The following is a 13,915-nucleotide window of genomic DNA, read 5'->3' on the forward strand; positions in this document are numbered from 1 at the left end:
TTTGGACTTCTCATGTTTTGTTTTTGACAGCTAGCACACTCGAGTTCTTACTTACACTGGCTTAAGACTAATTATTTTAAAATTCGCCAATTTCAAAGTCCAGAGTTCTGTCAAGCAGTATACGGGAAGGAGAGCCAGAGAATCACTTCTCATTACTTCCACAAGCCTTCTGACATTTTTCCAGTGGTATCCCTCTATTAATAAGGTACTGTGTGCCACTCAAAAATGAAAGACATACACCTTAGATGATTTCATCCCATAAATATTTACTGAGTCTCAACTACCAGGTCGGCAATGGGGCTCTTTTTTTTTAGGTTTAGGGGGCAGAGCAGTAAGCACACAAACAGAACCCCTGTCCTCACAGACCCTGCCCCGCGGTGGATCGCCGTCCGTCCACATCGCCTGGTATCCCCCACTGCACGCTCTCCTAAGCCACACTCTTACTGGTGGGAACGTCAACCTCCAAGCCTCGTGATGGCAGAAGATGCGCTCATATACTGCTTCCGGAAACTATTTGGACGTGCCAGACAAGAGCTCAATGATGAGATGCACGCATGCACCACAAGCCCTGTGCGGTTCTGAGCATAGCTTTCTTCAACTCACCAGGATGCCCTTGAAGGTCAGGGTGGCCCTTCTGGAATTCCTCCTTTTTTTTATCCAACTCTTGTTGAAAGTGCTCAAATTCCTCCTGATACTTTTCTTTTTCTTTTTCTGAAATTTCTTTATCTGGTGTAGGCTTTTTTGGAATTTAGAATCATAAAAAAAAAAAAAAAAATTAGAAGGGTAAGAAAATACTAAACCTCCATATACTTTTCTGCCCTTCATTTCAACTACTCTACCACTAGTTGAAAGGCTAACGTAAAAATGTCATTTCTTATTTAGATCATAGCCCACTGACTCTTGCTACTAATAATTACAACAGAACGATAATGCTAGGCACTTCCATTTACCGCGTGCCTGCCAGCAGTCCAATGGTCTGATTTAATGCTCACGACACCATAAGGTGACCAGTACAAATGTCTCAGTTTTACTAGGAAGAAACGGGGTGGTAACGGAAGTTGAGTAACGTTTACAAGGTCATATGACAGTAACAGGCAGGAGGAAGACCCAAACCTAAGCTGGGCTTCCCGTTTTCAGCTACAAGGAGCTACCAATAAAGCGAAAATAAACTTTTTGAGAAAATTATACTTACCGGCTCTTTCCCAGGCTCAGTCAATTGGAAAGTCAGGAAAGAAAGGACATCGTGGTCATCTACAAATTAAAAAAAACAGAAACAAAAAACAATGAGAAAGTTCCATAACAGGTTATTTTTATGGCTGTGAAGTTACCTTAGAGAGAGCTATTGCTTTAAAAATAATCAGTATGAAAAATAACAAATATTAGCTCTAATCTGGTAAAGGCAATGGTGCTCTATGAGCTTAGAGATAAAAATTCACCAAAAAGATTTACATCAGAAATAAACTAAAATTCACGTTTTTTAATTCTAAACTAGAATATTTAACATTGCTTAATAAATAACACGTTTAATAAACAAGGGGAGAGGGGTGCCTGGGTGGCTCAGTCGGTTAAGTGACTTCAGCTCAGGTCATGATCTCACAGTTCGTGGGCTCAGGCTCCACATCAGGCTCTGTGCTGACAGCTCGGAGCCTGGAGCCTACTTCAGATTCTGGGTCTCCTTCGCTCTCTGCCCCTCCCCCACTCATACTCGGTCTCTCTCTCTCAAAATAAAAATAAACATTAGAAAAGATAAAATAAGGGGATAAAGGATCATAATGAATAAGGGATAAGGGAATGCACAAACGAACGAAGGGTCAAAACAAGCCCAAACTCCTAAAACTGGCACCAAGATCCTCCCATATTTTCCCACAAATCTCCTTCACAGGCTGTGCCCTAGTCAAATGATACGAATTTCTGTCCTTCGTGTATTTCCATAGCTGTCACTGAACCCTTCCTACGGTACTTACCACTTCTCGCCTCACTAGGACAGCCCTGATTTATCCATGTTGTCCTGGCATTACTATAATAGCACCTTCTTTTACTCTCAGAGCTTTCCAATTTAGATAATATGATCACTCTATCTAAATATCACTCATATTTGTTTCCCTCACATAGCAGATATTAACAATTTTACTTTATCTAAAATCGTATTTTAAAAATCAAATTAATCTCGGGCTGTGTAAGCTGAAAACAGGGACTTAGCAGATCATACCTCGTAACGTTGACCTAAATTACCAATCCTGGCTAGGATACCAGTCACGTCCACAAAGCAAGAGCAATTAATTTCAACTGGCAACCTCTATGCTTTCTGCCATTATTACGGAGATCTCGATATGCAGCCAGATTAAAGAGAATATCGTACCACCGTGGTGTAAGTTACATCGTTTGGGGAGAAGATGTACAGTGTGATACAGCACTGGACACAGGAGTCAGAAATCCAAACCAAGTCTTGCCTTGGTCTGGCCATTATTGGCCATGTATATTTATAATGTCCTTTAATCCAAGGTTTGGCAAACTTAAGTAAAAACAGAGTAAATACAATCTATCCACTCCCTCCTTCCCTGTGATGAGGAGAGGAACAATCATGTATTTGAAAATAATAGAAAATCATACAATGTACCATGTGAACACAAGATGGTATTCATGTCAAATAAGAAGTTCATTTATCACCAAAATGTAGGGGAAAAAAGTGGTAAAAGTGATAAATACACCTTGATGAAAGTTTAGTCCCCAATATTTCCTCAGGCTACCAAATTCACTTAAATGTGCCGGGACAACTTTCAGGATCGTAAACCACTTGACAATGAACCTTTTACAGGCCTGGCTTTAAGCACGTCTCCCTCACTATAAAACTGATGGTCTCCGTACCTCCCTGGATGCAGCCCCAGCCAGCTGTACACCTACAGAGTGGGAGCGGGACCCCGGCTCCGCGGCCCACATAAAGGTCACAGCCAGTCTTAAAAGGCTGAAAGGACACGAGTCCGCGTGTCTCTACAGCACACTATTCCCAAGGAAACTCAATTCACAAACTTTCAACACTAGAAGACGGCAAGAGTTACCTGCGAGCCCTCCAGTTGCAGCAGATATTCCAAAATGTCCTTGAGGAGGGATAACCATATTATCCACTTTGGCGCAAAATTCATAATCATTTTTATCTGGTGTGAAGCCATTATTGACCATCACCTAAAAAGAGAGACTACAGCTATAGCTTTTATAACAGGCATTGTAAAATGAATGTCAAATAGTCAATGTGTGACTAACTGTCTTATATTTGGTCTAATAACCAACTGTCAAAAAGCCACCGGTTTTCTCTCACTACTAAAGAGGGTCATCTGCTGTCCATTAACTAACCTCACTTACTTGGAATCATTATACAAGACACTTCACTTTATTCTAACTCTACTATGTGTCAAAGGTTTAAAGAGAAATATTTGGTAACATTCCACGAAAAACTTACTGAAATAGAAGACTTAGGGAAGCATGACTACTTTCTTCGAACGGTTCGTACAGAAGAGGGATCAGACTTACTCTGAAACCCCAGTGACAGAGCCAAAACGAATAGGAGGAATTTACAATTTTTACTACAGCTGGTTGAGAATTAAATAGATTCACTTAGCAAGTCGTGAGCTTCTCTTCATTAAACTGGGGAGGGGGGTGTGACTGGAGAGTCATAAGTTAGCAGAGACACCAGAAGTGACAGAAGTTGTACTGACAAAAAGGCAGCAAATGAAAAAACTAAAAGGACGCCTAAGTTTCTATTTTGCAGAATGTATTTTTTTAAGTTTATTTATTTTTGAAAGAGAGAGAGAATGAATGCAAGTGGGGGCGGGGCAGAGAGAGAGAGAGAGAGAGAGAGAGAATCCCCAGCAGGCTCCAAGCTGACAATCCTCAGCACAGAGCCCAACATGGGGCTTGAACCCACAAACTGTGAGATCATGACCTGAGCTGAAATTAAGATTGGACGCTTAACCAACTGAGTCACTCAGACGTCCCTGTGCAGAAGCTATTTTGGAAGTAATAACCCAAAATGTCTTCAAAGAATCTTGGAATCCCAAGAAAGCAAAGAACCCAGCTGACACACAGATACTGATCTCCTGATCCCAATCAAGCAGTGGCCGAGCCTTTCACTCCCAGCAACCCAACGTAAAAGGGGCTGAGAGCGGAAGGAGGAGGAAGAGAGATGTCGTACTAGCACGGGGCACTTCTATTATTACTGCCAGAGGCCAGCATCACTTGTGACAGTCTACACAGGTAAAATGTTAGAGTGTTCTGCCCACATTTTTTAGCAAGAAAGGAAGACACTTGTCAATATGGAAGGCAAATCCTATATCATATAGAATGGAAACGTCAACTCCTGCCAATTTTTCAAAACCACCTGCCGTCTATAGTTGACTAATAGTAATATTCTGTTCCCCCCGATCAGTAACGCCATTTCAGTTTCCACCATTTGCAAACAGTGCTCCTCTACAGTGTTTTAAATCGGAATCAAGACCCGGTAAGACATTTGTCTTTGAGAGATAAAGAAAACAAAGGTGTTAGTTAATCACATTCTAGTTCTAATCCTAAAAACTTTCAACTCTTCAATATTTTTTCCTTGAACCTCAACAACCTGAAAATCCACTAGGACTCTTTATTGTCTAGTACTATTTCTTAAAAAAAAAAAAAGAGAGAGAGAATAATAAACTCATCGTACTATGAGTTTGGAGGAACGTCAGGTCTGTGACTATACAGGTACCATTCATATGCTTTATTCATCTTACAGTTTCAACCCACTGTTAACTACTACACTAGCCGTACTTAGTTTTCAATGGGCAACAATCGTGCCTCGGATAAACCTCATCGGCTACGGTACTGCCGCTGCACAAATCTGTACTTGTTTTGACTATGTTCCTCCACTAACAACGTTTCTTGCTCCCCTTACTGTTTTTCCCTCTGAAGTTCAAACAAGTGGGACAAGATAAATGGATAAGTACCAATTCAATAAACATTCCCTGAGTTACTAAAAGGAGCAAAATATGAGGGACTATAAAGAATACAGGGTATAATGTCTGTACTGGCAAATTTACAATCATATTGATGAGAAAAAAGACATACAGACCACAGTTGACTAGTAATTCAAGACAACATACTTTAAAGGCCACATACGCACTAGAAAAAAAAAAAAAACCAGAGTTTTGGGGAGAAAGATCATTATCTTTATTATCTTTATTATTTATCATTTATTACCATATATTTATTGTCATTATTATTATCTTTATCATTACCTGATAATGATGGAACAGGGATGTGACCTAGCGTGCTCAAGGAGCACGACTCTGCCACATAGAAGAGGGAGTGCATTACAGGAAGAGAGAAGAGACTGAGCAAACATAAAGGCTAGGACCGTTCAATCAGTCACGTGCCTTGCCAAGTCTCTCTCAGATGTATTCTTCACAGCACTAGCTCTACAGACATTCACGGATGTTAGGTGAACAAGTAATTCTGAAGAACGTAGAGTTTACTCACAGTTTGTTTCAAGACTTCCTAGAATGTGCTTTAATGAGCTAATATGCACAGTCGTGCCCAATCTCTTCTGAATGTGGAACTCTCTCGGGAGGACGTTTTGTAGGACGATTTTGGGTACTGTCGGTGGGGTTCGGTGCACTGTGTCTGTGGGCAGCCTCCTGGGGCAATCTGTGAACTAAAGTGTGGGTCTGCCCCCCCCCCCCCCCCCCCCGAGGTTGGTGGCTGGGTTGTACCACATGAAGGTGAGCACGACTTACTGATGGCCCTAATGAAACTGTACCGGATGTGTAACAATTACAGTGGAACTCAGGTCCAAGTCCATCGTGACAGACCGGACACCTCATCTGCTCTGAGATCTCTAAACTAGTCTGGAATTTAAGACTGAGCCAATACAAAGTTCTCCAAAGAACAGCCTGTGCAAGCCTAGCTCATGATTTAGGAGAGAGCAAAATTAAAGCCGGATTTTTTTCTTTATTTACAATTATGCTATAACCAGGTATTGATGACACCTTTATCAAGCAAAGTTCACACGATACTAGTAATCATGGAACTGCTAACTAGATATGTCCACTTTAAATAGTACCCTGGACTCAATGTGTCTACAGCTAAACTCTCACCATCCCTCTGTCTTCCACTCCTCACTCAAACACAAACAAGGTGTTTCTCGGCTTAGTTGTACAACTGGCCAGAAATCCGGGAACTAGCTTTGACTCCCCAGAGCCTCCCACCCCCAAGCAAACTAGTATTAAGTCCTGCGGTCTCTCCCTCCTAATCGCTTCCCCTCTCTTCTTCCCTCTCCCTCGGTTCAGACCACAAGTGGAGTCTTACACTAAGAGAGCACTCGGTTCATATCATAGTTGTGTTACTTACTAGGTATGACTCTAAGTTACTTAAAATTTCCCATATTCGATTGCCCCGTGTATGAGATGGGGATACCTACCCCACAGGGTTGCTGGAAAGAATAAGTGGGAAACTGCACGGAAAGGACCGAGCACAGGGAGTGGCCCCTAAGAGTCGGGGTCTCCTTTCACAGATACCATTAAAGAACACAGCCGCCTAAGTCATCTTCCCAAACTGCAAATCTAATCATTTCACTTTCCTGCTTAGAACTTGAAACAGTTGCCTACAGGACAAACCACCTGAGGCCTACAAGACGGGCTACCGCCGCCATTTCAACCCCACTTTCCACAGTCTCCTCTATCCTCCAGCCAAATTACGTGCCTTTCCCAAATCTTTCAAGAGTCCCTGTGCCTGTTTTCTCTGCCTGGTATATGCACCCCATTTAGGAAATTTCTATTTCCCCTTCCAGGTGCAGCTCAACTCTGAGCAACTATTCCTGACCCTCCCCGCTCCCACCCGGCAGTTTGGAAGATTCTATGCCCTTGATTACTTAATGGCATGCGTGTTGCAGCACGTGTCACATAGCGTAAGCAATGTTACAGAAGTGTCTCCACTCCACTAGACTAAATGCTCTTTGGAGAAAATGACCTTTATCTTACTCATATTTCTATCTTGCTGGCTTGCGTATGTATATGATGTGTGAGACACAGTAAGTCGGATGCTTAAGCATATACTGATGGCAAACCCACTGGCAAGGTTTTACAAAACGTCGCCACTGACACCGAACTTTGAAGCCACTTCCGCCCTCTCACAGTGACTCTGAGTGTATAAACAATATCCAAATTTACATGCCTTTGATTTCTACCAAAGATTCAACCTGAAAGGTCACGCTGGAATACTGTCCATTTGATTATCTCCAAGTGCATGCTACGTACCGTCAGTGTTTTCTGGTAATATGTGATCTTTGCCCGGACAGGATAGGGTTTATTACGAAAGTCCCTCTGGCAACTCGCTAAAGCTTGACTGGCGCCATCACTACAGTATGAAGAAAAGGAAAACAGACAAAAAAACATAACAAAGCTTCCCGATATTTAAAAACTCACTATTTAAAATGACCAACGTCCAGAGAGATAAAACAACAGTAAGTTATGACAAAGTCTTGGGATACTTGAAGTTATTTATTCAGAAGACACAAAGTTAAGGCCCGAGTTTTTTTCCCGTGATTCCTGTTGGAACCATGGAGAGCGTCAGAAGCCAGTGTTCCCATGTGCTGACCCTAAGAGGAAAGTTACCCCTCCCACGCGAGACTAGAGCCACAGTCCTTTACGGCCCAATCGAATACGTGTGGAGCTTTCAAAACTGCCGATTCCTAGACCCCTCCCCCCCAAGTGAACTGAAGCAGACTCACAAGGAGTGGCCTTGGCACCCTCTACTTTAAATAGCTCCACGGGTGGTCATGATGAACCAGGAGGATTAAAAATCACTAAGGTAGGAAACAGTAAAAAAAAAAAAAGTGCAGATAAGTTAATTTTTCTTATAGTTTACTGACTGGCTCAAAGGTAATTCCTCCCACAACAAACATGTAAAAATAAAAAATGTCCATACCTAATTCATACACAGCATAAATATACTAACACAAGTTTTGTAGCCTGCTGAGAATCTTTAAATACAGCAACATGAAGAATGAATAAGGTGGCATAAATTGCTTGGCCACTAGTCTGGTCAAGACTTTGAACTTTATTTTCGAAAGATAAAGATGAAAGAAACATGACTAATGGTATTACTGAGAACCAGGAACCTTTTACAAACCTTTCAACATATTACATAACTTTAGGTTGAATAAAACAACACATTTTTATGTTTGAAATCTGAGGTGGTCCATAGAATGAACTTTAAAACAGGACCAAATTAAAATAAGACCTTTCCACCAAGTTACAAAATATATCAAGAAAAGGAACAATCTTATTTCATCCGGAAAATATTCAGTCTATGGCCATACCACCCTGAACACACCCGATCTCGGAAGCTAAGCAGGGTCGGGCCTGGTTAGTACTTGGATGGAAAATGTTCAGATTTGAAACAGTATATTTTCCAAGGTTTTCAAAAAGAAGCTGAAATCAAATAATATATAAAGCACACACTTACTTTTGATGGTCATAATGGATTTGTCCATTGTTGCCTATGATTACTATAGCAGGATTATTTTTCTAAAAACAAAAAGAACGCATTTGTTTTAAAGAATCCTTAGGTCGAAGAATGCTAGATCATTCTAGAAGTGCTATAAGGCCTCTTACATCTCTAAAAATTCTAGGGCTCAAAATGTTAAAATAATTAATAGGAAAGATTTCTACTTATTTAGAAAAATTTTAGTAAACTCTTCTAATCATTCAAAAACAGAGTCACTGAACACTTCAAGAAAGACTGATGATGTGCCCTGTGTGAATAATCAACTACAACACAGATGTGAGGAACCACTGTGAGCGTGGGAGAAATGTGGGACCCAAGGGAGCTTACTAGCCAGAGGACTATACACACCTCAGCGTTCAAGAAGTTATTAAAGTTCTCCTTTAAAAGTGCTAATAATGGGGCGGCTGGGTGGCGCAGTCGGTTAAGCGTCCGACTTCAGCCAGGTCACCATCTCGCGGTCCGGGAGTTCGAGCCCCGCGTCGGGCTCTGGGCTGATGGCTCAGAGCCTGGAGCCTGTTTCCGATTCTGTGTCTCCCTCTCTCTCTGCCCCTCCCCCGTTCATGCTCTCTCTCTGTCCCAAAAATAAATAAACGTTGAAAAAAAAAAAATTTAAAAAAAAAAAGTGCTAATAATGACTTCTGACAATCAGCAGAGAAACTACCAGCTGAAACAAAGATCATCAATCTTAAGGCGGCTAACACATAAGTTAATGTTTTCAATTCACAAGTAGACTTTGCTCTTACTGTTTTAGGCTCTCCTAAGGACAGCATCAGAGAAATTGATCAAAAAGTGAAGTGACTAGCATATGAGAAAGTATTAACATGAAAAAGTATTAATATGTGAGCTAGTAGTAGTAACGCACATGGATATTTTCATGAAAATAAATTGTAACAGTCTTCTAAACACTATTGGTTTCACTGCCTATGTCTAAGTGATCCATGCTTATCCATCAAAATTACTAAGCATACACAGGGGGCTGGGGAGGGAGGTCATTGCAAAGTTCTCAGAGTTAGGGCTCCATTACGACCTCCAGTTGATGTACAACAAATCATGAACTCATAGCTTTAAATTTCTAAACTCCTGGCTACATAAAGACTAATCATCATAATTTAAAATATAGTTTGGAGAGTTCCCTACTACTAACCTGACAAAAGTGTTAAATAAACTAATTCCTCACAGCCTAACTTTGTTAGCAGGTACACTCAAGCAGGTAACAGTCCCGACAACAAGCATACCTTTCCATCGTTGTCAAAAGAATCGAAAAATATTCCAACACCATTCCACATATCAGCTGATCCAAACACAGGACCCTCCAAGCCTTGATTTTCTGTATACCAAACTGCCTGTAAATATAAATAACAGGAGGCATTTAGAGGCTAGTGGTGTATGCATTGATACACATTTTAGATGTTAAATTCTCATACCAGGCCATCAGCTCCAATTCGACCTCTTCCAGTCACTCGAAATGTCACCTCAACTTCCCAGTTTTCAAAGGCTGCTTTTGTCTTTGTCCACACTGATCCTCTTTGGCTTTTTAAAGAGGGTGCTATTCGAATTTGATCAGAACTTGGAATAGCATCTAAAACAAAAATCAGGGAAGGGAAGCTTTAAGTTATAATTAGGTAAAACTCAATGAACCATCACCAAACTGTTCCATATACCTATAGAGATCGAATTTTAACGCAGTAAGCTGTACAAAAATTTTGTTAGGAAAAAATTACACATTGACAGTTTCAACTTTAAAATTTTAGATGCTTCTAACAGCTCCCTTGCCATCTTTTGAACAGTGACATACCACTGGAAAGAGAAAGAAAGAAAGAAAGAAAGAAAGAAAGAAAGAAAGAAAGAAAGAAAGAAAGAAAAAGGATGGAAGGAAGAAAGAAAGATTAAAGCTGGAACCATACACTAAAAATTCAAGGGGCAGGAGGGAAGAAATTATGGCTTAAAAAGCAAACCTACTATTTGATTCCCATAATATTCTTTTCCAAGTACCTCAAAAACTTGCATACTTTTTTTTTTTTTTTAACTGCGAAGGATTTTACCAATTTACAAATGTAGGACGCTCAAACGGTATGAAAGGAACATACCACTAGGAATCAAGACTTATTCCTAGTCTCAGTTCCGCTGTGTGACTTTGAGCAAATAATTCTCTTACTGTCTTGGGTTCACCATATGTTCACCTGTAAAATGAAGGGGCTGGGCTCAATCACTTCCAGAAACACCCCAAAAGTTATATGCAAAATTCTGTGCATATATACATTCTTCTAGGGAGAGGGTCAATTGAATTTCAAGGCAATGAACAGTTTTTTAGCAACAGCAGATTCTCAAAGAGAATTGTGATCCCCAAAACAGTGGTCTGCATCTCTAAGCTAGGCTCAAGTCCCAGCTGCACCACTTGCTAGCTATTTGTACAAAAGTTACTCCATTTCTCTAACAACCTCACGGGCACAGAAGTATTTCAATAAATGTTAGCTAGTCCTGTTAATAGAACTAGATATTATGAAAGCACCTATCGGGCCTAAGTTCAAACAATTCTAACACACCCTCTCAGATATTAACCAGTTCTGACATCCATGCTTGGAAATACCTGTATTATGTCTTTACAGCTAGGAGAAACTGACAAAAAGACAAGTCGAGATATTTTAGTGCGATCAGTAACTATCTGTCACCATGACTTTCAAATGCATAAAAGGGTGGGGGCAGACATCTTGGAAAGAGTACTGGCCACAGTATCAGAAGACCTTGATTTGTGTTCTGTTCTACTGACACTAGCTATGTAACCTTTTCCAAGAACCTTAGCCTTTCTGAACAGCAGTTTTTTTTTCATCTATAAAGCAGCTAACACCTGCCTTGCTTACAAATGATCAAATCAGAGAATGAAGGGGAAAGAGCTCTGAGACCTAGCTACAAAGGGTTACAAATTGTCGTGATCATTTTTGTGCCCTTATGAACCCAGGATGTGTGCTAACAGTACAAAAGGACATTAGAGTTAAGAAAAGAAACACTGTCGATTTGGCCTTCATTTGGGGATGAATGTAATGGGCCATGTTTAAACTAAATCTTAAATTTCTCTATTTGAAAAAAAAAAACTGCTTTAAATAATGGCTCTCCGGGTAAAACGAAAAAGGAAAAAAATGATCAATGGAGTTAAGAAGACAGTGAGACTGTAAAAATTACAGTGATAATGAAAACAAGAAGTATTCACAGCAGGAATTCCTTGAGTCAGTATGTAGGAAAATCATGACTAAAATATTAATCCCCTTATTTCACATTCAGTCTAGTCATCCACTTTAATTCACCCAGGTACTCTCTATGACATTTTTGCAACAGACAAGTTTGGTTGAGTACAGACTGTAGAGAAAGTCAAGGTAACTAATTTGAGTAGTTGGTTAACATTCCCAGTTGGCTGATGTATGTGGTGTCAGGTGGCAAAGACAGAACAAGCAGGCAAGGGACAGATGCAGAAGTGAAAAAGTGGGAACAAATCCATCACCACTACTGAAAACTTTATCATCGTTCCAAAACAAAAACAAAAACTCCAAAAACCTGTGTTTGGCACATCCGCATCATCTTTACATATTAGGACTGATATCACCTTGATTAACAAAAGCCCAGCAATATACCCTTGATGAGTGGGCACACAGTGAATACCTGCTGAGTAACAAATACTCAGCACTCCACTTCAAATACTTAATGACTTGGTCATTAAGTCAAATTGAAATTTTATACCTTTGAGTTTACACATTAATTTCAGTGAAACGGCTCTTACTAACAGTGTTTCCAATTCAGTCATTACTTTCTAGAAATGGGATATTTTATTTCAAGCACTGGACAATCTAACACAAAGCATACAAACACCTTCTATAAATAATTGTTTCATGACACATAAAGATGGAACTCAAACTGCCAGACTTTTCACCCCGTATCAAGGCATCTGCCACTTGGTTCAAAGGGTACATCTGATGGTCACTGAACAGAGCTTACAGCATGCCAAGTGTTATGGCTGGTTCCTTAGTCAGCAGTGACACATCAGCACTAGAAAGTACAGATTCGTTTTCTTCCACATATGTCAATGTGTAGCAAGGCTCTCTTATCTACCAACAGTGACAAACACACAGAGTGAATAAAACTCGGAGCACAGATTACTTTCAATTTTCAAAAAAACTAAAAATATCTCTTAAAAGGCTGCATCTGTTATTCTCCAGTGTCAAGTGCAGAAACAATCAATACGAAAAAAAAATCCCTGTTACTAAAGGGACGAGCGTGACTCTTGCTACATAATACGAGACAAAAGCTCAAAGACCACACCAAGTCACTATGAGGCAAATTCAAGGTATTCCAGTAACATAACAATGTCCTCAGACGTAAAAAAAAGACTCAAAAACTACTCTAAAACTAACGTATGCCATCTCCGGAGGCGTCAGTAGGTACTGGGTACAACTGGAGCATTCACCATTGCTGACACCGGAGAAAAGACAGCAGGGGAGGCCCAGGAGAAGCGGGAAAGGAGGAAGGGAAGCTGCCTGAACAGGTCTCAGGTTGGGATGGCCGGGGGTGGGGCTGCGGGACGTTCCCGGCGAGACGTGGCATCAGGATGAAACGCGATGCTTAGAAGAGAGTTGGAGTGCCTGCAAGTGTAGGAAAGTAACAAAACACCTCTACCCCGAACGGAAAGAACGGACGACATCACGGAAAAGAGGACAGGAGGACGAGGGGTGGCAGAATGGGGTTGGGGGGAGCCTTAGGGGGCAGGCGAAGAGAACCCTGCGGACCAGAGCCGACCGGCAGGAGGGGCTGCTGAGAAGGGTCCACCGCGCCAGTGGAGTGCAGCGGGGTGAGGGTGAAGAGGAGGAGACGCAAGGCGAGGAGGGGACCCTGGCCCCCCGCCCTCTTTCCCGGCTTACTCCCCGCGTGGGCCCAGAAGGGCACTGTCCCGTCGCTTTGCACCAGGTGCGGCCCCTTGAAGCTGTATTTGTACTCGAAACGGCGGTGTGGCAGTGCGGCTGCGGTGCCCGCGGCACCAGCGGCCGCGGGGTCGCCTCCCATGCCGTCGCCCCCGGCGAAACGACTAAGCGACAGCAGCAGGGCGCAGAAAAGAGACCGAACTCTGGCCTGGGGACCCCTATGCCTGGATCCCGCCATCTTGGATTCTGGGAAGCGGAGGCCGGCGGGAGGAGGAGGGGCGCGGGAGCTACGGACGGCCAACAGGGCGCTCGCTGATTGGCGGAGCCCGAGGGACCCCGAGGGCAAGGGTGAGCCCCGCCCCCGGCCTCCGCCAGCCCGGCGGCCGCAGGACTCGGCGCATCTGTGGGCGGGGCCCCGCGGGAGGGGGCGGGGCCTGGAGGCGGTGCTGTCTACGCGCCCCGCCCGTCCTCTCCCGGGCGGG

The 13,915-nt window shown here is 42.2% G+C and overlaps 1 protein-coding gene and 1 pseudogene across 3 annotated transcripts in view; both read right to left on the reverse strand.

Annotated features, from left to right (window-relative positions):
- The window catches only part of LMAN1 (lectin, mannose binding 1), a 34,001-nt gene extending 20,292 nt beyond the window's left edge, over positions 1-13,709 (reverse strand). For 2 of the 3 annotated variants that reach the window (XM_086683129.1, XM_025931187.2), the window contains exons 1-8: positions 13,434-13,708; positions 9,954-10,108; positions 9,765-9,872; positions 8,488-8,549; positions 7,278-7,377; positions 3,057-3,180; positions 1,193-1,251; positions 604-736 (exon numbers count right to left, since the gene is read on the reverse strand). In XM_086683129.1, coding sequence (XP_086539255.1) covers positions 604-736; positions 1,193-1,251; positions 3,057-3,180; positions 7,278-7,377; positions 8,488-8,549; positions 9,765-9,872; positions 9,954-10,108; positions 13,434-13,671 — 979 coding nt within the window. In that variant the 5' untranslated portion in view covers positions 13,672-13,708. Of the gene's footprint in view, positions 1-603; positions 737-1,192; positions 1,252-3,056; positions 3,181-7,277; positions 7,378-8,487; positions 8,550-9,764; positions 9,873-9,953; positions 10,109-13,433 lie in introns of all 3 variants that reach the window. The other variant, XM_086683130.1, reaches the window with a different exon arrangement.
- Positions 4,790-4,866, reverse strand: LOC112868464 (U4 spliceosomal RNA; annotated as a pseudogene).
- Positions 13,710-13,915: the final 206 nt, after the last annotated feature.

Source organism: Puma concolor, chromosome D3 (assembly GCF_028749965.1).
Source record: "Puma concolor isolate L17-30 chromosome D3, mPumCon1.1.hap2, whole genome shotgun sequence".
In the NCBI taxonomy this organism is placed as follows: Eukaryota; Metazoa; Chordata; class Mammalia; order Carnivora; family Felidae; genus Puma; species Puma concolor.